This window comes from Spea bombifrons, chromosome 9 (assembly GCF_027358695.1).
Source record: "Spea bombifrons isolate aSpeBom1 chromosome 9, aSpeBom1.2.pri, whole genome shotgun sequence".
NCBI classification, from domain to species: Eukaryota; Metazoa; Chordata; class Amphibia; order Anura; family Pelobatidae; genus Spea; species Spea bombifrons.
The window spans coordinates 17,055,092-17,074,424 of NC_071095.1; the positions used below are offsets into that span (position 1 = coordinate 17,055,092).

The 19,333-nt window shown below is 53.3% G+C and overlaps 2 protein-coding genes across 4 annotated transcripts; one reads left to right on the plus strand and one right to left on the minus strand.

Annotated features, from left to right (window-relative positions):
• Positions 1-5,234: 5,234 nt before the first annotated feature.
• LOC128504654 (cyclin-dependent kinases regulatory subunit 1) lies at positions 5,235-7,090 on the minus strand. The gene is made up of 3 exons (XM_053474791.1): positions 6,951-7,090; positions 5,717-5,844; positions 5,235-5,580 (listed from the first exon to the last, which is right to left on the minus strand). The coding sequence occupies exons 1-3, from the start codon at positions 7,013-7,015 to the stop codon at positions 5,534-5,536; spliced, it is 240 nt and encodes a 79-aa protein (XP_053330766.1). The 5' UTR covers positions 7,016-7,090; the 3' UTR covers positions 5,235-5,533.
• Positions 7,091-7,238: 148 nt separating this feature from the next.
• SHC1 (SHC adaptor protein 1) lies at positions 7,239-17,393 on the plus strand. Of its 3 annotated transcripts, XM_053474779.1 has the most exons (14): positions 7,239-7,367; positions 10,298-10,344; positions 13,152-13,313; positions 14,298-14,368; positions 14,585-14,648; positions 15,136-15,255; positions 15,339-15,392; positions 15,480-15,531; positions 15,747-15,873; positions 16,046-16,226; positions 16,301-16,367; positions 16,447-16,593; positions 16,717-16,949; positions 17,087-17,393. In XM_053474779.1, the coding sequence occupies exons 2-14, from the start codon at positions 10,333-10,335 to the stop codon at positions 17,213-17,215; spliced, it is 1,419 nt and encodes a 472-aa protein (XP_053330754.1). In that variant the 5' UTR covers positions 7,239-7,367; positions 10,298-10,332; the 3' UTR covers positions 17,216-17,393. The 3 variants fall into 3 exon arrangements, with proteins under 3 accessions (XP_053330754.1, XP_053330755.1, XP_053330753.1); XM_053474780.1 differs by lacking the exon at positions 10,298-10,344 and having other exon boundaries at positions 7,256-7,367; XM_053474778.1 differs by lacking the exons at positions 7,239-7,367; positions 10,298-10,344 and having other exon boundaries at positions 12,026-13,313.
• Positions 17,394-19,333: the final 1,940 nt, after the last annotated feature.

The following is a 19,333-nucleotide window of genomic DNA, read 5'->3' on the forward strand; positions in this document are numbered from 1 at the left end:
TTTCATGCTCCAGGATCTGCAGAGAAGATGAGAAATAACTATGGCAGCTGTTTTTTTTCTTTTCTTACGGGGCTGCATTAATTCACATGTAGCCGCACGTCATGAGTATTTGCTTGTACGTGTGATGGTTGGCCGCCTGCGGGTCTCCTGTGCCTTTCAAATCTGGGGTTTATTCACTAACGGCAGAGTTGGACATTTCATGTTACTCACTTCACTACGCTCAAAGGTGTTTATATATTAGAGAGAGAGATATATATCTAAACCTTTGAGCAGCAGGCAAGAATTGTACAGTTCAGGTGCTTTCATCAAATTTTATAGCCCCTGGAACCTACAAAAAATATAGCAATAAAAAAAAAAAAAAACATGCGTGTGAGCGAGTTGCCACCGAAATAATATAAATAAAAAGTGGGGGCTGCAGCTGCTAAATTCATCAACGCTTACAACAACTCATCATGTCTTTAATCATATTTGAGTGTAATTACAAACAAAGATATATATCAATAAAACTGTAAAAAAAAAAAATAAATAAAACAAAATAAAAAACCTCAGTTTAAAATTTAGAACGTAACATGGCTGTGGGGGCTGTAACCAGGACCCTGTCTTTTGTGCATGCGCTACACACAGACTACAATACACAGCGACAATGTCTCCCGCAAACGTGCGCGGACCGGCGCGTCTCACCGGTTTCAGAAGTTGTTTGATTTTACATAATTTACAGCTATTTGCCATTGTGTTTTTCTTTTTATTTCTCTTTTAAGATAAAGAACTCGTTTACGGAGTTATTTGCAATAAACTGAAGCCATTTTTTAGCTTTATAATGAAAAACCATAATCTCGGCCATTTTATTCCCTCTTCAAATAGCAAAATCTAAATACAAAATACTAAGAAACGAAAATATCTTTGCATAAAAAGAGGGAAATGTAGTCATCGAGAACCTCTGCAGCACCGTTTAAATCCAGCAAAACCACTAAATGAGTTCATAATGAATAAAGAACTATGAGAAGGACTGAGAGCTAGGAGAGCAGGCAGAAGGAAGAAAGAGGGCAGTGAGGAGCTCAGAGACCGAACTGGAGGGAAGAAAGATGGGGGAAGGAGGAGCTGAGAGAGCGAATAGGAGGGGAGAACCGTGGGAGAGGAGGAGCTTAGAGAGCAAACAAGAGGGAAGCAGGCTGGGGGAGGAGGAGCCCAGAGAGCGAACAGGAAGGAAGTACGCTGGGGGAGGAGCTCAGAGAGAGAACAGGAGGGAAAACAGCCTTGAAGGAGGAACTCTGTGAAAAGGAGAGAAGAACGCTGGGGGAGGAGGAGCCCAGAGAGCGAACAGGAAGGAAGTACGCTGGGGGAGGAGCTCAGAGAGAGAATAGGAGGGAAAACAGCCTGGAAGGAGGAACTCAGTGAAAAGGAGAGAAGAACGGTGGGGGACAAAGAGCTCAGAGAGCGAATTGGAGGGAAGTACATTGAGGGAGGAGCGGGGACGTCTTGTCTATTTTGTTACAGACATCCTTTCGTCCCATCGAGAGCCGGACTGGGATATAAAGCCAGCCCTGGAAATAATTGAGTACCGGCCCCGTATTTCATGGTGCCATTTCGGGCGCACTGCACATGGCGCGTTCTGGCCCCAATATTTTGTGTTCAGAAAAGGGGCAAACCCTGCATTTAAAAAGTGTATTTAACAAACATATTAGTTATGAATTAGACACACATGATCTCTAATATCACGCCGTGACATCATGTCTGAGAGAGTATATACCCGAGAGATAAACTTCATATAATGCGAAAAAGCATTTCAAGTATTAAAATAGCCAATTTCAAATGTAAATAAATAGCTTTCACGGTGTTTGTTGTACGTATGTGTAAGTATATAATGTTATAGTCACTGCGTATATATATATAATGTTACAGGGACTGTATGCGAGGGTTTCGTGTGGGTGAATATAAGTATATGGGAAATAGTCACAGCTAGGCTTCATACACGGAGCGGCACAGAGTCCGGCGGCTTCGTGGCCCAAAGGTTAGTCGTATGTCCTACCTGGAATATAATCGTTCTATGTATGTACCACATAGGCCACTGCTTCAAATCATCGTATCTCCTGTATGGTGTTCTTATTGTTTGCTGTGTGTGTATATTTATCTAGTGTGTTTGAGTCTCTGTGTGTAATGTTTTGGATTGGCTGCATGTAAATACATGTATGAGTCAGGAGCAGGCAGGCATCATAAAACCATTGTGGCAGGACGAGTACAAGTTTCCTGGTGGAGTAAAGGTTCTGTGTGCTGCATGTCTGCCGTATCAGTTCCTGGTTCGATTACCGGTGGGTTCTTTATGGTGTAAGCGTATGTTCTTTTTGCTTGGTGTATGCATCTACTTATCCATGGTGTTTGAGTTTCTGTGTGAAATGTTTGAGAGTCGGTCTATAAAAGTACATGTCAGGGGACAGCAGGCATCATAATTACATGTTAAGGACCAAAGCCTGTGTGCCGGGTGGTGTAGTGGGAAAGCAATCTATACGGCATGCGGAATATTGGTGGTTCAAATCCGACCATTCGTTTTTATGGTTAAAGGGTAGGTATATGACCTTATACTTGCTGTATGTAAAATGATTTACGGTGTTAGAGTGGCTCAATCTGTGAGTCCAGAGAAAGCAGGCACAAAGCTGAAGTCTAGTTTGGCAGTGGAACGGTAAGTTAACCTACCTAGTGTATAAGGGGTTCGTGGTTCGGACCCTGATGGCTTCTTTATTGCGTGTAAGTATGTTGCAGTGTATATATTTATTTAGATTTGGTATTGCTGTATCTAGTGTTTTCGAGGCTCCTTTATTGTGTTAGTGTGAGTATATATTGTTACAGTTGCTGTGTGTATATATGTAGGGTGTATGTAATGTTTTAGAGAGGGTATATGTTAGTAAATGTTAGTAAATAGGAAGCAGGGTCATATTTCCAAGGCAAAGAGGCATTTTCCAGTTATCTGTTGGGTTACTGGTAAGGCGACCCGCCTGATGTTCCAATCATTGGTGGTTCGGATCCCCGAGAATCGTTTTGTGTTAAAGTGTAAGTATGTGTTGTTAGCGTTGCTGTATTTGTGTATATATATATCTATGGTGTTAGCATTACTGAATGTATTGTTTTAGAGAGGGTGCATATAAGTATATGTGAGTCAGGAGGAAGCAGGCATCACATTCCAATGGCGAGAGCACGAGGCTGTCTGCCTGGCGGTGTAACGGTAATGGGACCTCTCTGCTTTATACAGCGTCTTCGGTTTGGACCCCGATGGGCTATTTATTGCGTGTAAGTATGTTGCAGTGTATTTATTTATTTATATTTGGTATTGCTGTATCTAGTGTTTTCGAGGCTCCTTTATTGTGTTAGTGTATGTATTGTTACAGTTGCTGTGTGTATATATGTAGGGTGTATGTAATGTTTTAGAGAGGGTGTATGTCAGTAAATGTCAGTGAGGAGAAAACAGGGTCATGGCGGCGCGTCACCTCCTATTCCCTGATAGAGTAATGGTAATATACCTCGCTTGATGTGCAAAGGGTTGCCGGTTCATACCGCGTTACATGTTTTAGTGTTAAAGTGTAAGTATGTATTGTTAGAGTTACTTTGTGTGTATATATATATATATATATATGGTGTTAGCAATGCATAATTTTAAAGGGCATGTATCGTGTTAGCGTAGGTGCATGTAAGTATTTGTGAGTCAGGAGATGATAGGCATCATATTCCTTAGGCGAGGAAGCAGAGCCGGTTGCGGACCTGGTGGCGTAAAAGCAAGGTAAGCAGCCCAACAAGCTAAAGGATCGCTGGTTTGAATCCAGATGGCTACAAGGTGGTGTTAATGCATAACTATTGAGTGTATATATTGTTTTAGAGTAGGGGCGTATATATAAGTATATGTGAGTCAGGAGAAAGCAGGGACATATTTCCACGGGGAGAAAGCAAAGCAATCTGCCTGGTGGTGTAGAGGTAAAGTAACCTGCCTATTTTGCCAAGGATTGCTGGTTCGAATCCTGATGTATATATTGTTTTAGAGTAGGGGCGTATATATAAGTATATGCGAGTCGGGAGAAAGCAGGGTCATATATCCACGGCGAGAAAGCACATTTGGCTGCTCGGTGGTGTAAAGGTAAAGTAACCTGCCTACCATACCAGGGATTGCTGGTTCGAATCCTGATGAATATAATGTTTTAGAGTAGGGGCGTATATATAAGTATATGTGAGTCGGGAGAAAGCAAGGTCATATATCCACGCCGAGAAAGCACGATCGGTTGCTCGGTGGCGTGAAGGTATAGTTGCCTGCCTGACATACAATGGATCGCTGGTTCGAATCCTCATGATGACTTCTGCACGTAAGTACGCTGTGTGGCTCTGCTTGTGTGTGCCAGTGGATGGTGTTAAAGCGGCTCTGTGGCACTCTAACATCGGACGCTTACATACACATCTACAGCCTCACCTGCATACACATAGCCGGTTGTGGACAAGGTCACTGATAACACCTGAAGGTTGCGGTAAGCTGTGTGTCCTCGCACGCAGTGACCGAAAACACTGGTTTCAGAATGTGTGCGCATCCGCTTGACCCGTTCCTGTCCGTGCACAGTAGCCCACACAGTGACTTACATGGAGAATCATCATGGCCGATACAAAACCACAGATTCGATACCAGAGATCCGGAGTAGGACGGGGCATCACCGGCAGCCACCCCATTCCTTCTCTCTGCTTCCTTCAGGACTCTAATAAAACAAACACCATATACTCTTTGTATATTGTGAGACAAAGACCCCCTTCAGGGGGTGTGGTCATGGGAGAGTGTCCCCACCATCCATGCAACATGTATAAAGTATAACTAAAGTAACATGAATATTATTATTATAAGAAAAACAACAATTAAGACAATTCACTTCATAAAACACTTAGATTAATTAAAACACTTATATATATTGTTACTAATTATATATATTGTTACTAAAACACTTAACTTTATATTGTCATTTATGCCCAGAACAACAACAACAAAAAAACATGTGTTACGGCTCAAACTGAAAAATAAACATTAGGTGTAATAGAACCTGCGCTATATTGCACCGTTCACAATGGGAGCCTGGTACTGAAGATCACTGATCTTGGTCCAGAGAGGGGGGGGGGAGATCAGCTGCTGCCTAGCAATAGAGGTCCGACAGCGATAGAATTCCCATGGAGGACGGCGCCCCCTGGAGCAAGAAAATCTCAATAAAGCGGAGCCCATGTAAAACCAAACCACTTTATTCAAGTGAGTTGCAATAAAACACTTGCATCGTCGTGGTAACATAGATAGAGACAGACGGGACACATCAGCAGCCACCGGCCGGCAATAACCAGCAGCGATCCACGCTCGATATCACCCACACACAATCCACACGCCATAAATATCCATTCCAGCCAATCGTATCCTTCCCGCGCTTCAGTCCAAAAGAGACGGTTATACGGACAGCCGGCACGGATCCGGAGAAAACAAGCTTTACGAGAAGGTGCTTGCAGCCAACGGGAGCAGCGGGGAGGCCTGCGCCTACGACTTCTGGGGCAATGGCCTTCGGAACAGTAAGATGTGGGGCTCTGGAGACAGAAAGACATTCATTAACACAGATTGCCAGCGCAGCCGTCGGAACCCTTCTTGGGGATTGAACCCCGTACCAAATACAGAGAGCCCACATACCCCTCCCCGTGTCTCCGCATGGGGTATATAACTCACCGGGTTCATGGATCATGTAGTGCACCCAGCCCTGGCTCTGCTGAACCCCGAGATTCCTCCACTCCGTCTCAGACATGAGGTGTGTTTTAGGGACCAGCTTGGCGACGTCTTTGGGAAGCATGACATGGCTGCAAGACAAGAAGGAGTTAATACCACGGCAGGGGAGCGGAGCTTCCCGAACACCACACTTAATACAGACTGGCCCGTTACAGCCCCCCGGTCTATCTCTGTTTAATTCCGCCCTCTGTCTAATTTCATTCTGTCCCGGACTCCAACCCGCTCTCTTTTACTTCTTTCATTGTCTGTCCTATACTGTCACTCACTTCCAGACCCTCGCTGCCAGCACGCCACCCCCCCAAAGCAAGACCCTAGCTGCCAGCACGCCACCCCTCCCAAAGCAAGACCCTCGCTGCCAGCGTGTCCCCCCCAAAGCCAGACCCTCGCTGCCAGCGTGCCTCCCCAAATCCAGACCCTCGCTGCCAGTGAGCCCCCCCAAATCAAGACCCTTGCTGCCAGCGTGCCTCCCCAAATCCAGACCCTCGCTGCCAGTGAGCCCCCCCAAATCCAGACCCTTGCTGCCAGCACGCCCCCTCAAAGCCAGACCCTCACTGCCAGCATGCCCCCCTCAAAGCCAGACCCTCACTGCCAGCATGCCCCCCCAAAGTCAGACCCTCGCTGCCAGCGTGACCCCCCAAAGACAGACCCTCGCTGCCTGCATGCCCCCCCAAAAGCCAGACCCTCGCTGCCAGTATGTCCCCCCAAAGCCAGACCCTCGCTGCCTGCATGCCCCCCTCTCCAAAGCCAGACCCTCGCTGCCTGCATGCCCCCCTCTCCAAAGCCAGACCCTCGCTGCCTGCATGCCCCCCTCTCCAAAGCCAGACCCTCGCTGCCTGCATGCCCCCCTCTCCAAAGCCAGACCCTCGCTGCCTGCAGTCACAGCTGTCAGTCTGTCCTCTCTGTCGTTCATTAACGTTCACTGTACATCCAACACATTGAGGGGCAACAAGACCCCTGTACTACACCCGGTACACAACGACTTATAATGTCAGGGGCCACTCATTGGCAGCTTCTTCCGGTGGACCCCAATGCTGCAGCTCCCCCGCTGTCCTGGGAGGGTTACCCATTTATATCACACTGCCGGTTTCCATGACAACCACTCCTCACTTCGTAGTCTACCCCCAATTTACCCGCGCGCACACGGTACGACCTGCACCGCACAAGTTACCGCTCTCACCGGTACTCGAACGTGTCGTCATCATATTTATCCGAATAGTAAATCTGACGCGATGCGGCGGACATGGCGCGGCGACGATGCGGACTCTCCCTGATACTTCAAACTCTCCCGCCGCCTCCTGTGATTGGCCCAACGAAACCCAATCGGCACCCAGCAGCCAAGCATCCAATCCGCAGAGACACCAGTCCGAGAAGGTGGAGCGAAGAAGGAGAATGAGGCTTGACGCGCAATCTCCTCGACACGGCAGTGCCAGACCCCGCCTTATCCCGACACGCCCCGTTTAGTGACGTCGCATCAAGGCGGAGGGGCCGGCGGTGCCGGAAGTAACGCGGAAAGTTTGCAGAGTCCGGGGTGAAAGTTTGTAGAGTCGAGTAGCGGAACCAGGAAACCGGACCCCTCGCGCTTAATGCTGCCCCGGTGAGTTAGCGGAGGGCGGCCATCTATACTCTGTTCCCTGTCTTGCCGCAGCACGCCCCGAACAACTCAAAGTCGTCACTGCGCCCCCCATCGCTCCCCGGTTATTTTGCATTCTATGTCTTGGAGTATCCTAGCCCCCATCATTACTGACATTAGGCCCCCCCATGGCTGTCACTGGGGGACCCCCCCATGGCTGTCACTGGGGGACCCCCCCATGGCTGTCACTGGGGGACCCCCCCATGGCTGTCACTGGGGGACCCCCCCATGGCTGTCACTGGGGGACCCCCCCATGGCTGTCACTGGGGGACCCCCCCATGGCTGTCACTGGGGGACCCCCCCATGGCTGTCACTGGGGGACCCCCCCATTGCTGTCACTGGGGGACCCCCCCATTGCTGTCACTGGGGGACCCCCCCATTTCTTCTAACATTAAACTGCAGCTGCCGCGCTCTCCCCCATTCCTCTAACATTAAACTGCAGCCGCCGCGCTCTCCCCCATTCCTCTAACATTAAACTGCAGCCGCCGCGCTCTCCCCCATTCCTCTAACATTAAACTGCAGCCGCCGCGCTCTCCCCCATTCTACTAACATTAAACTGCAGCCGCCGCGCTCTCCCCGTTCTTCTAACATTAAACTGCAGCCGCCGCGCTCTCCCCCATTCTTCTAACATTAAACTGCAGCCGCCGCGCTCTCCCTGTTCTTCTAACATTAAACTGCAGCCGCCGCGCTCTCCCCCATTCCTCTAACATTAAACTGCAGCCGCCGCGCTCTCCCCCATTCCTCTAACATTAAACTGCAGCCGCCGCGCTCTCCCCCATTCTTCTAACATTAAACTGCAGCCGCCACGCTCTCCCCCGTTCCTCTAACATTAAACTGCAGCCGCCACGCTCTCCCCCATTCCTCTAACATTAAACTGCAGCCGCCGCGCTCTCCCCCATTCTTCTAACATTAAACTGCAGCCGCCGCGCTCTCCCCCATTCCTCTAACATTAAACTGCAGCCGCCGCGCTCTCCCCCATTCCTCTAACATTAAACTGCAGCCGCCGCGCTCTCCCCCATTCCTCTAACATTAAACTGCAGCCGCCGCGCTCTCCCCCATTCTACTAACATTAAACTGCAGCCGCCGCGCTCTCCCCGTTCTTCTAACATTAAACTGCAGCCGCCGCGCTCTCCCCCATTCTTCTAACATTAAACTGCAGCCGCCGCGCTCTCCCTGTTCTTCTAACATTAAACTGCAGCCGCCGCGCTCTCCCCCATTCCTCTAACATTAAACTGCAGCCGCCGCGCTCTCCCCCATTCCTCTAACATTAAACTGCAGCCGCCGCGCTCTCCCCCATTCTTCTAACATTAAACTGCAGCCGCCACGCTCTCCCCCGTTCCTCTAACATTAAACTGCAGCCGCCACGCTCTCCCCCATTCCTCTAACATTAAACTGCAGCCGCCGCGCTCTCCCCCATTCTTCTAACATTAAACTGCAGCCGCCGCGCTCTCCCCCATTCCTCTAACATTAAACTGCAGCCGCCGCGCTCTCCCCCATTCCTCTAACATTAAACTGCAGCCGCCGCGCTCTCCCCCATTCCTCTAACATTAAACTGCAGCCGCCGCGCTCTCCCCCATTCTACTAACATTAAACTGCAGCCGCCGCGCTCTCCCCGTTCTTCTAACATTAAACTGCAGCCGCCGCGCTCTCCCCCATTCCTCTAACATTAAACTGCAGCCGCCGCGCTCTCCCCCATTCCTCTAACATTAAACTGCAGCCGCCGCGCTCTCCCCCGTTCTTCTAACATTAAACTGCAGCCGCCGCGCTCTCCCCCATTCTACTAACATTAAACTGCAGCCGCCGCGCTCTCCCCGTTCTTCTAACATTAAACTGCAGCCGCCGCGCTCTCCCCCATTCCTCTAACATTAAACTGCAGCCGCCGCGCTCTCCCCCATTCCTCTAACATTAAACTGCAGCCGCCGCGCTCTCCCCCATTCTTCTAACATTAAACTGCAGCCGCCACGCTCTCCCCCGTTCCTCTAACATTAAACTGCAGCCGCCACGCTCTCCCCCATTCCTCTAACATTAAACTGCAGCCGCCGCGCTCTCCCCCATTCTTCTAACATTAAACTGCAGCCGCCGCGCTCTCCCCCATTCCTCTAACATTAAACTGCAGCCGCCGCACTCTCCCCCATTCTTCTAACATTAAACTGCAGCCGCCGCGCTCTCCCCCATTCTTCTAACATTAAACTGCAGCCGCCGCGCTCTCCCCCATTCTTCTAACATTAAACTGCAGCCGCCGCGCTCTCCCCCATTCTTCTAACATTAAACTGCAGCCGCCGCGCTCTCCCCCATTCCTCTAACATTAAACTGCAGCCGCCGCGCTCTCCCCCATTCCTCTAACATTAAACTGCAGCCGCCGCGCTCTCCCCCATTCCTCTAACATTAAACTGCAGCCGCCGCGCTCTCCTCCATTCTTCTAACATTAAACTGCAGCCGTCGTGCTCTCCCCCATTCCTCTAACATTAAACTGCAGCCGCCGCGCTCTCCCCCATTCTTCTAACATTAAACTGCAGGTTCTGCAGATGGGGGCCGGGACTGGGGGGGGGGGATGTTTCCTGCCTCCATCCGTGAAAGAATTTCCAATGTGTCAGGGCTCGTCCTGAGGTCTGGTGGGGGTGGGGGGTGGTAAGTGCCGGGAATCAGGAAGTTAGGCAGGTGAGGTCCTCAAATCCTGTGCAATCGCCCCCCCCCCTTGGTGGAAGCCAAATCATTTATTTCATAATCATTTCTCCTAATGAATTGGGGGGGGGGTTGGGTTACTTGTATGTATCAGGCGTGTGTCATCCGTGTCTCCGCAAAGGGAGTCTCCCGATGAAGTTTGCTGATATGTGTCCAGGGGCCGCGGCCCCCACACCCGTTGCTATAACCCCCTTTTTATTGCTGACGTGCAGGTGCTAGAAGATTCCAGTCTGTGTCAGTCCCAGAGATGGAGTATGTGGTAAGACCTGGCCGGCGGTGCTGCGTCTGGTGGAGGGTTTGGTGGCCGGCGGTGCTGCGTCTGGTGGAGGGTTTGGTGGCCGGCGGTGCTGCGTCTGGTGGAGGGTTTGGTGGCCGGCGGTGCTGCTTCTGGTGGAGGGTTTGGTGGCGGCGGTGCTGAGTTTGGTGGCCGGTGGTGCCTCGTCTGGCGGAGGGTTTGCTGGCCGGCGGTGCTGCGTTTGGTGGCTCCTGGTTCTAATAGAGAGTTCTTGAAGAGGAATTGCCGAATGTGACATATCTGTAGTAATTTAGTGTTACTTTACTGGAAGGGTGGTAGATAGGTGGAACAGCCTCCCAGCAGAGGTGGTAGAGGGTAATACAGTGAGGGGGAAGGCACACGGCTATGAGTGATTAAGGTGTGAGGCTTTATTATGCCCGGCGGGGCCGGTTTCTTTATGTTCTATGCGTGAGAGAGTCGGGGAGTGTGAGGCATTTAGTGAGACTGCCCCCGCTCTCCGTGACTTCCTTACTGCCTGGGTGTGAGATACGGACAGACTGTCCCGTTATTCTGCTCGCCTCTGGCTAATCGCCCCAGCGTTATAATCCCTAAAAGAAATGCTTGGATTACGGGCGAGGAGGAAGAAATGAGGCGAGGGGCCCCGGGGGCCTGCGGGCTACGACGTGTTCCCGGTTTCTAGAGCGTGGATACAGCCGGGGGCCGCACGGCCCAGCTCCTCCTGGTTGGCTTGTGCAGATCTTGCCTTACGGGGTTTATAATTAGACTTACATGTGGGGGGGTGGGGGTTTGTGACGCCGGTGTCCGCATTAATGGTTATATTGATTACCCCCCGGGAATTGTCTCACGTGGAGGGTCCGTGTCTGCGGACCCTCAGCCCAACCTGCTGCTTCTCTGTAAGTTAGCATTTCAGTGCGCCTGGCGGGGACCCCGCGCGCCTGGCAGGAGCGGAGTTAATGGGCATGTTGCCTCCGTCCATCTCCGCTGCTTCCCGTGTGCAGCCTTCTGTGCAGACATAGTGGGGGGGGGGGAGTGCGAGGGCTGCAGGAAGCTGGGGGTCTCCAGGGACTGACTGGCCGGTCAATTAATAGCGAGCGGAAGGCGAGGGGGGCGCAGTATGCTGCTATGTTTGTATACAGGGCCATGTCCTCTAAGCAGTGAGTCTGAGGGCAGATAAAACACCCCAGGCTGCACTGTTAACCCCGTAATGAGCTCCCCTTGGAGTCACCTTGGTGCTACAGACCCGTTTAGCCTCTAATTCCCATCCACGGAGACGGGCGAGTGCATGCGCTCCACGTGCTGCAGGGGCCACGGTGGGCAAAGTACCCAAGCTTGGGCTCTTAAGGGCCCCTTTGTATGTTTAATATTTATACAAATACAAATACAAATGGCTACTAAAATATCTACCTCCCCAGGCAGTGCATTGGAAGCATTAGATTGTGAGCTTCTCTAATTTGTAGAGAGGCTTGTGAGAGTGGTGGGTGCAGGGCTCGGGTTTCAGGTGCAGGAAATGAGCCGCGGTATCTGCAAGGCTCTCTTCCTGTCAGCATGGCTTGTGAGTCAGCACAGCATGCGCAACCGGGCATCGCTCCTGCGAGCCTCTGAGCATGTAACCGGGGCGTTCGCTGCCATCCCGGCTGCACTGATGGAGATCTGGCCCTGCGTGGATCTGGGTGGACCGAGCAGCTGATGGTTCGGTGCTGGGAAGCCACAGCAGTCTCCGCACCGTGCCTGACGTTTTTCCTCCTCTTCATTCTTAAGACAAGAGGAGGCGTGTCCACCGTGGCTTCTTTTTTCCTCCCCCTGATGCACGTAGCCTATCGTTCTGCACTGAGGATCCAACGACCAGCTGAGTTATCCCCACGAGGGTTGGCAGCGCACGTAAAAAGCCTCTCCTCCCAGAGCATCTGTCCCACTGTCCTTGTGGCCGCTCTCTGCACATCCTTCCTTCGCTCGCCGTCTGCTTTCCTCTCAGTTTCCTCCCGTTGGGTGGAGGAGGCAGCAGTGAGCCGTCTTCCTGCATCTACCCCGCAGGATATCTGTCACCGGCCCTCTGCACTCCTCTGCGGCGTGCCCTGCGCATGGACGAGGAACCCCGGTGTCTCTGGCCGCGGGGATCGTGTGCCCGTTTGGGGAGAGGGTAGTCCGTGCCATGTGTTGTCCTGGGCAGAACCTGACTGTCTCCTGTCTTCCTCTGACTCTCTCCTTGCTTCTTTCCGGCGACCCGGCTTCCTCCTGATGGACCGTCGGATGGGTCGTCTCCCCCGGGGCTGCTGAAGAGCGTCCGTTTGGCTGTTTCTGCGTTTGGGGTGTGATCGGAGGGCACCGATGCCGCGCATGTAGTTTTTGGGTGCTTTCTGTTTAGTGTTTAGACTATGAGACCCGGACCCATCCTGGCTGTAGAGTGCAGGCTGCAAGCTGGCATCATGGATCTTCTCCCCAAAACCAAATACAACCACCTTCGCAACGAGTCTGTGAGCTCCGTGGAGGATGCCGCCGGCAGCGGGCTGCCCACCCCGCCTATGGAAATGATGGCCCCTCAGTCAATGCCGAGCTCGTCCTCCTCTTCCTCCTTAGCCCCGATTCTCCCCTTGGCCGAACTGTCCTCGGAGTCGGAGGACAGCCCCACCACTCTGTGCTCCTTCTTCCCCAAAATGGCCAACCTAAAGCTGTCTAATCCAGCTAACCTCCTGAACTTGCGCAGCTTCTCCTCGGGGGCGGGGAAGGAGACGGGCAGCCCGGGCGAGCGCGCGGACACCCCCCCAGGAGGAGCCAGCCCTGACTTAGGGAGAACTTTCACCATTTTCTCCCAGGATATGAACAAGCTGAGCTGCGGCAGGAAGTCCCGCGTGGAAGGGGGGCAGCTGGCGGGAGACGAATGGACCAGGCACGGCAGCTTTGTGAACAAACCTACACGGGGATGGCTTCATGCGGACGACACCGTCATGGGCTCCGGGGTCTCCTACCTGGTCAGGGTAAGAGGTCTTTCCGCTCGTCCTGTGTGGGGTTGTGTTCTTGTGATAGATTTTGGGGTACAGATTACACATACCCCGCCATCCTGCCCCGCAGCCCTATTCCTGCACTGACCCCACACACACTGCCCCACCGTCCTGCCCCGCAGCCCTGTTCCTGCACTGACCCCTCACACACTGCCCCACCGTCCTGCCCCACAGCCCTCTCTGCTATTCCTGCACTGACCCCACAAACACTGCCCCACAGCCCTATTCCTGCACTGACCCCACACACACTGCCCCACAGCCCTATTCCTGCACTGACCCCACACACACTGCCCCACAGCCCTATTCCTGCACTGACCCCACACACACTGCCCCACAGCCCTATTCCTGCACTGACCCCACACACACTGCCCCACAGCCCTGTTCCTGCACTGACCCCTCACACACTGCCCCACCGTCCTGCCCCACAGCCCTCTCTGCTATTCCTGCACTGACCCCACAAACACTGCCCCACAGCCCTATTCCTGCACTGACCCCACACACACTGCCCCACAGCCCTATTCCTGCGCTGACCCCACACACACTGCCCCACTGTCCTGCCCCACAGCCCTATTCCTGCACTGACCCCACACACACTGCCCTGCAGCCCTATTCCTGCACTGACCCCACCGTCCTGCCCTGCAGCCCTATTCCTGCACTGACCCCACCGTCCTGCCCTGCAGCCCTATTCCTGCGCTGACCCCACACACACTGCCCCACCGTCCTGCCCCGCAGCCCTCTCTGCTATTCCTGCACTGTCCCAACGCACACAATTCGGCACGGTATCTACCCTGATGTCTCTGCTGGTCCCCGGGGGCCGCAGGTGTGCTTCATTCAGGGATGTGCATGTTCCAGCCCCTCTTTCTGACTCTTGCTGTAAGGGCACATATCCGGGTGGGGGGCTCTCGCGGGGCGGGCTCTGGTTGGGGGGATGTTTCAGCCGCTCTCTGCCTTCTCTTTCAGTATATGGGCTGCGTGGAGGTTCTGCAGTCCATGAGGGCTCTGGATTTCAACACCCGGACCCAGGTCACCAGGTGAGACCCTGATCCTGGCTGCGCTTATGTGCCCGGCCCTGCACGTGGCTCCGTCACCCCTGTGCACACGCTGTGCTGGCTGCGGAATCTAAGCCCACCTGCCCGTGCTGGTTTAACCCCTTGATCGCTGCAGTCATTCTCTAATGCGTGTGTTGCCTGCCCTGGTCCTTTAACGCCTGTCTGTCTGTCTGTCTGTCTGTCTGTCTGTCTGTACAGGGAAGCCATCAGCCTGGTCTGCGATGCCGTTCCTAGTGCAAAAGGGGCCCTGCGCAGGAGAAAGGTAAGTCAATTTCTCCTTGTGCCCCAGCTGACCCCCCCCCCCCCCAGGGCAGCACAGGCACCCCTTGGGTTAGGTGATTGGAGGCATTCTAATAAGGAAGATCAATAAGCCCATCGTGTTCTGCTAATGGACGGGCGTGGACAGGGGCTGCAGCTTCCCGCTCCCCCTCCCGCGCCGGTGCATACTCCAGGCCTGCGAGCTGACGCTAAGTGTCACTGACATGTTCCCGCTAATCAGAGATAATGGAGCCGCCTGCGAGGGGAGGGGGCAGGGCACTTATTGATCCGTTTGTGTGTGTGTGTTGCATATGGCCCCGGGTCAGTAAATGGTGCGTCTTATCCCGGTGGTCTGCACATGCCGGCTGCAGCGTTACCCAGCCCCTGATCTGCAGCACCAAACAGGGTGGGATGGGATGGACGGTGATGGCCTGATACCCCTTACGTGTATTCCCGGGCATAATAATCACCCCTGCTTGTTTTGCCCTCAGACGGGTGGTCGAGCGCTGAATTCTATCCTGGGAAAGAGTAACCTGAAGTTTGCCGGAATGCCGATCACCCTCACCGTCTCTACCAGCAGCCTTAACCTTATGGCTTCCGACTGCAAACAGGTGACGGGGCAGTTACCATGGTTACAGCATAACGCCACCTGCTTGTGTATGCACTAATGTACCTTGTGTTCATTCCTCTGCAGATCATCGCAAACCATCACATGCAGTCTATCTCATTTGCCTCTGGGGGAGATCCGGTGAGTGCCGGGGGTGTGGTGGAGGCCGGTCGGGGGCTCTCGGATAGTGCTGCGTGTCTAATCTTTGTGTATCCCTTTGGTTTGCAGGATACTGCCGAATATGTCGCGTATGTCGCCAAAGATCCGGTAAATCAGAGAGGTAATCCCCAGCGGTCTGGCCCCCTGGGTGCCGGGGCAGCGGTCCTTAGGTGTCCCGTGCAGAATATTACACGGGCTTTTAGGGGCATGAGCATGGACCCCGGAGCAGCAGCGTGAATGCGTGTGGCCCTAGGAGTCGGTGCTCCTGCTGTCTGTATACAGAGTATGTGACCCCTGTACACAGAGTATGTGACCCCTTTCTTTTTTCCCCCACAGCCTGCCACATCTTGGAGTGCCCGGACGGTCTTGCTCAGGATGTGATCAGCACCATCGGACAGGCCTTCGAACTGCGCTTTAAACAGTATCTCAAAAATCCCCCGAAACTGGTCACCCCTCATGACAGGTACAGTCCGGGTGCCGTGTCGTATGGGGGTGCCGTGTCTGTGCTTCCATCTCCCTCTTTCCTTCTTCTTGTCCTGGATACTGTATGTTCCCCTCTCTCTGTCTCTTCTGTCTTGTTCTCTCGCTCTCCCTCCTCTTGTCCTCACTGGGCTCCTCTTCTCCCTATCCCTCAGGATGGCTGGATTTGATGGCTCTGCGTGGGATGAAGAAGAAGAGGAGCTGCCAGACCATGCGTATTACAATGACTTTCCTGGCAAGGAGCCACCCATCGGAGGAGTGGTGGACATGAGACTAAGAGATGGAGTCGCCCCAGCGATACCCAGGCAGAGCCCAAACCACATGGGGGCCACTCTGGTAAGAAATCTTGGGAAGGGGGAAAGAGCGGTAGATAAAGAATGGACGGTTAACTCTGCTGCTTTATCTCTCAGCCTGTGGGGCAAACGTCAGGAGCAGAACTGGACTCTCGGAAGGTCCAGCCGCAGCCCACAGCGCAAGGTACGTCTCACGCGTCCCGCTGTCCTCGTCCCCTCGTCTGGCCGTCGCTCTCGTTCCTGACCGTGTGTCTCTTGCTCAGGGAGGGACAGATTCCCGGCCCCCTGTGGGAAAGCTCCGAACCGGCCAGACCTCTTTGATGACCCATCCTACGTTAACGTCCAGAACCTGGACAAGTCTCGGCAGCCTCTCAGGTCGACGAATGGACAGAGAGATGCGTTTGACATGAGTGAGTTTGTGGATTTGCTGCCCCCTGCAGCATGAGCACCCTCTAGTGGAAGCCATGTTTGAAGGGGTTGGTTTTTAGGTTTGGGTAAAGCGGAAGCTCTCAGTCACCGTCTCTCTTGCACAGAGCCGTTTGATGACACCCTTCCCCCTAACCAAGCCTTCATGAGCATGGAGGAGCAGCTGAAGAGAGAGCCCTGGTACCACGGGAGGATGGCCAGAAAGGAAGCCGAGAGACAGCTCAGAGTGAACGGAGACTTCTTGGTGCGAGAGAGCACCACAACACCGGGACAGTATGTACTGACTGGCCTGCAGAATGGACAACCCAAACACCTGCTCCTGGTGGACCCCGAGGGAGTGGTGAGTGAAAGGGTTGGTGGGGGACAGTGAGGCGGTGGCGTACCGAGCGAATACCACTCAAAAAAAACAAGCATCGGGGGTTCTGTCACACTACCTGATTAGATATTTAACTTTGTTTTCCTTGAATTGCGTGGCAGGTTCGGACAAAGGACCACCGCTTCGAGAGCGTGAGTCACCTGATCAGTTACCACATGGACAATCACTTACCCATAATCTCTGCCGGTAGCGAGCTGTGTCTCCGGCAGCCGGTGGAGCGGAGACAGTGAACGTCAGCTCCGTGTCCCCTCCGCCCCGTGCTCTGCACGCTGAGCCTTCCGTTGACACCACCTTCACCCCCCCCCTTGTTGCCCCGTCCCACCGCTGTTCTAAAGTAGAGACTTCTGCCTCAGGGCGTGGCGTGTGCTGAATACAGGCCTTGGCACAGCCTTTTATCCCCCCGGCCGTGGTGGTACCATGCTGGTTGCACCCCCTTTCTAGTTCCTCAGCGCCATCGGGGCGATACCCACACCCAGCGTGGTGCGTGCCGAGTGACCCTTCTGCCCCAGAGAAGAACAAACCTTCTTCTTGACGAACGTGAAGAAACTTGGAGGCCGGCGGAGCGAAGTCGGCCCATGCTGAAGACCCTGCCGTGGGGCAAAAGGACAGCCTCTGCCCCCCCTCCACCTGGAAGATCGGGCGTCTCCAACAGAGAAGCCCCCTGTAGCGGTTGCAGGAGACCCTCTAAGCACAAGTACACAAGGGGGTCCGTAAAGCACACGACCCTTTCTACGACTCACACCTGACCTGTGCCTTTACCTGCTCGTTTATTTGGGTTTTTATGATGATGTTGGGTTTTGTTTTACTTTTCCTCGGTTTTTGATTAACGGTTTCCTCCGTTACTCCTGTGAGGGCCGTTCGGCATGCGTGGCTGTGTTCTGGAGCGCGTTCTCGAAACGGTAATTATCTCAGGCAAGGCCTGGCTCAGCTGCCCGTGTTGACTACCTTGGTGCCCCCGTTCCAACTTCCTGTAGTCTCCTTTGCCAATGTTATTTGTATAATGGGTGGAGCCAGCAGGTTTTAAAGCCCCTTCTCGTGCCCGCGCTTGGCATTGGTTTTGTCTCATGCTGTAGCACTGTTTAGGTGACGGGGTCAGTGAAAAGGGGGGTATCTTCCGTGCCAGGGCTGGGGCAAACAGTAAGCAAAGGGTTGGGGCTTTTTACTTTCGGTTAGTTGCCCCACTCGGCCTGCGCCTCTAATGATTTCTTCGTTGTCTGTGTCGCTACAATTAATAGTTCCAGTCGGCCCTAACCATAGCCCTTTGGACAGGCTGCTTCATACAGCGGTATACGAGTACAATGCAGGGTCCGGGGCCGGCCACATCTGCCCCGGGCAGGTTCACACTACACAAAAAGCCCCCCTATAAAAGGTAGACTCTGGCCCATGGGGCCCCCAAGGGCTTGGTACAAGGTGGGGGCAGAGACTACCCCCCCCCCTATAATCATGTACATAGACGCTGTCCGCGTTCTGCACGGTTCACTTTGTATCCTGATACCAAAGCCTTGCCGGCGGCACATATCGGTAACTTCGCTCCTCGCCATGAATATGTTTTTATTGTATTTTTTTCTTTTTTTAAACAATATGTTAAAAAAAATGCCTTGATTATACCAAAGGAAAGAATAAAAATGCTTAATAAAATTAGTATTTCTTAAAAAAAAAAAATCCAGACTGCCCGTGTGGAGAGTCGCTGGTGTTTTTAACCCTTTTAATACGGGGGGGGTTGTGTTCCTGCCCTCCGTTGCGTTCTGTCACCCCGTCGTAGTGTGAGATATGACCCTTTTGTGGGCGAGTGGCTACTCTGCTGTCTCTTGCAAACGGCTCCAGGCTGTGATATCAGTGGGACAGTTCTGCCGAGGATCGATTCTGCCCTCTCGGTGGGTTGGCTGGGGCAACGCGTGTGGAGAGGGGGGCTTTGTAGACCGTGTCATGCGCCGGTCACCTTCCCCCAGGCAGCGCTGGGTGCATGGATGGGGTCGCTGTGCCCCGAGATTTATGTAACGGCAGCCAAAAGCGCTGCGAGACGCGCCGCGGGGGTCCTCCTCTGAAGAGCTTACGCTCTAATCGTACTGAGGATCAGATAGTGTCGTTAGTGACTGTCATGGAGTTAGGGGAGACTGTCGCTCGTAAAGATGGAGAAGAAGAATGAGAGACCTTTGAGGCCTCTACGGGTTATATAGCGCTATTAGAAAAGAGGGCCACAGGCATTTTGTCCAGAGGGACTAGCCTGGGACACTTGGGAGGTATCATGTCACTGGTCCCTGGATGTGGTTGGCTTCTGAGGCCAGGACGCTGGATAAACCATGCTTCCCGCCCTCCAATGGGAAGAAAGTGAGCGGGTGCTCCAAGTG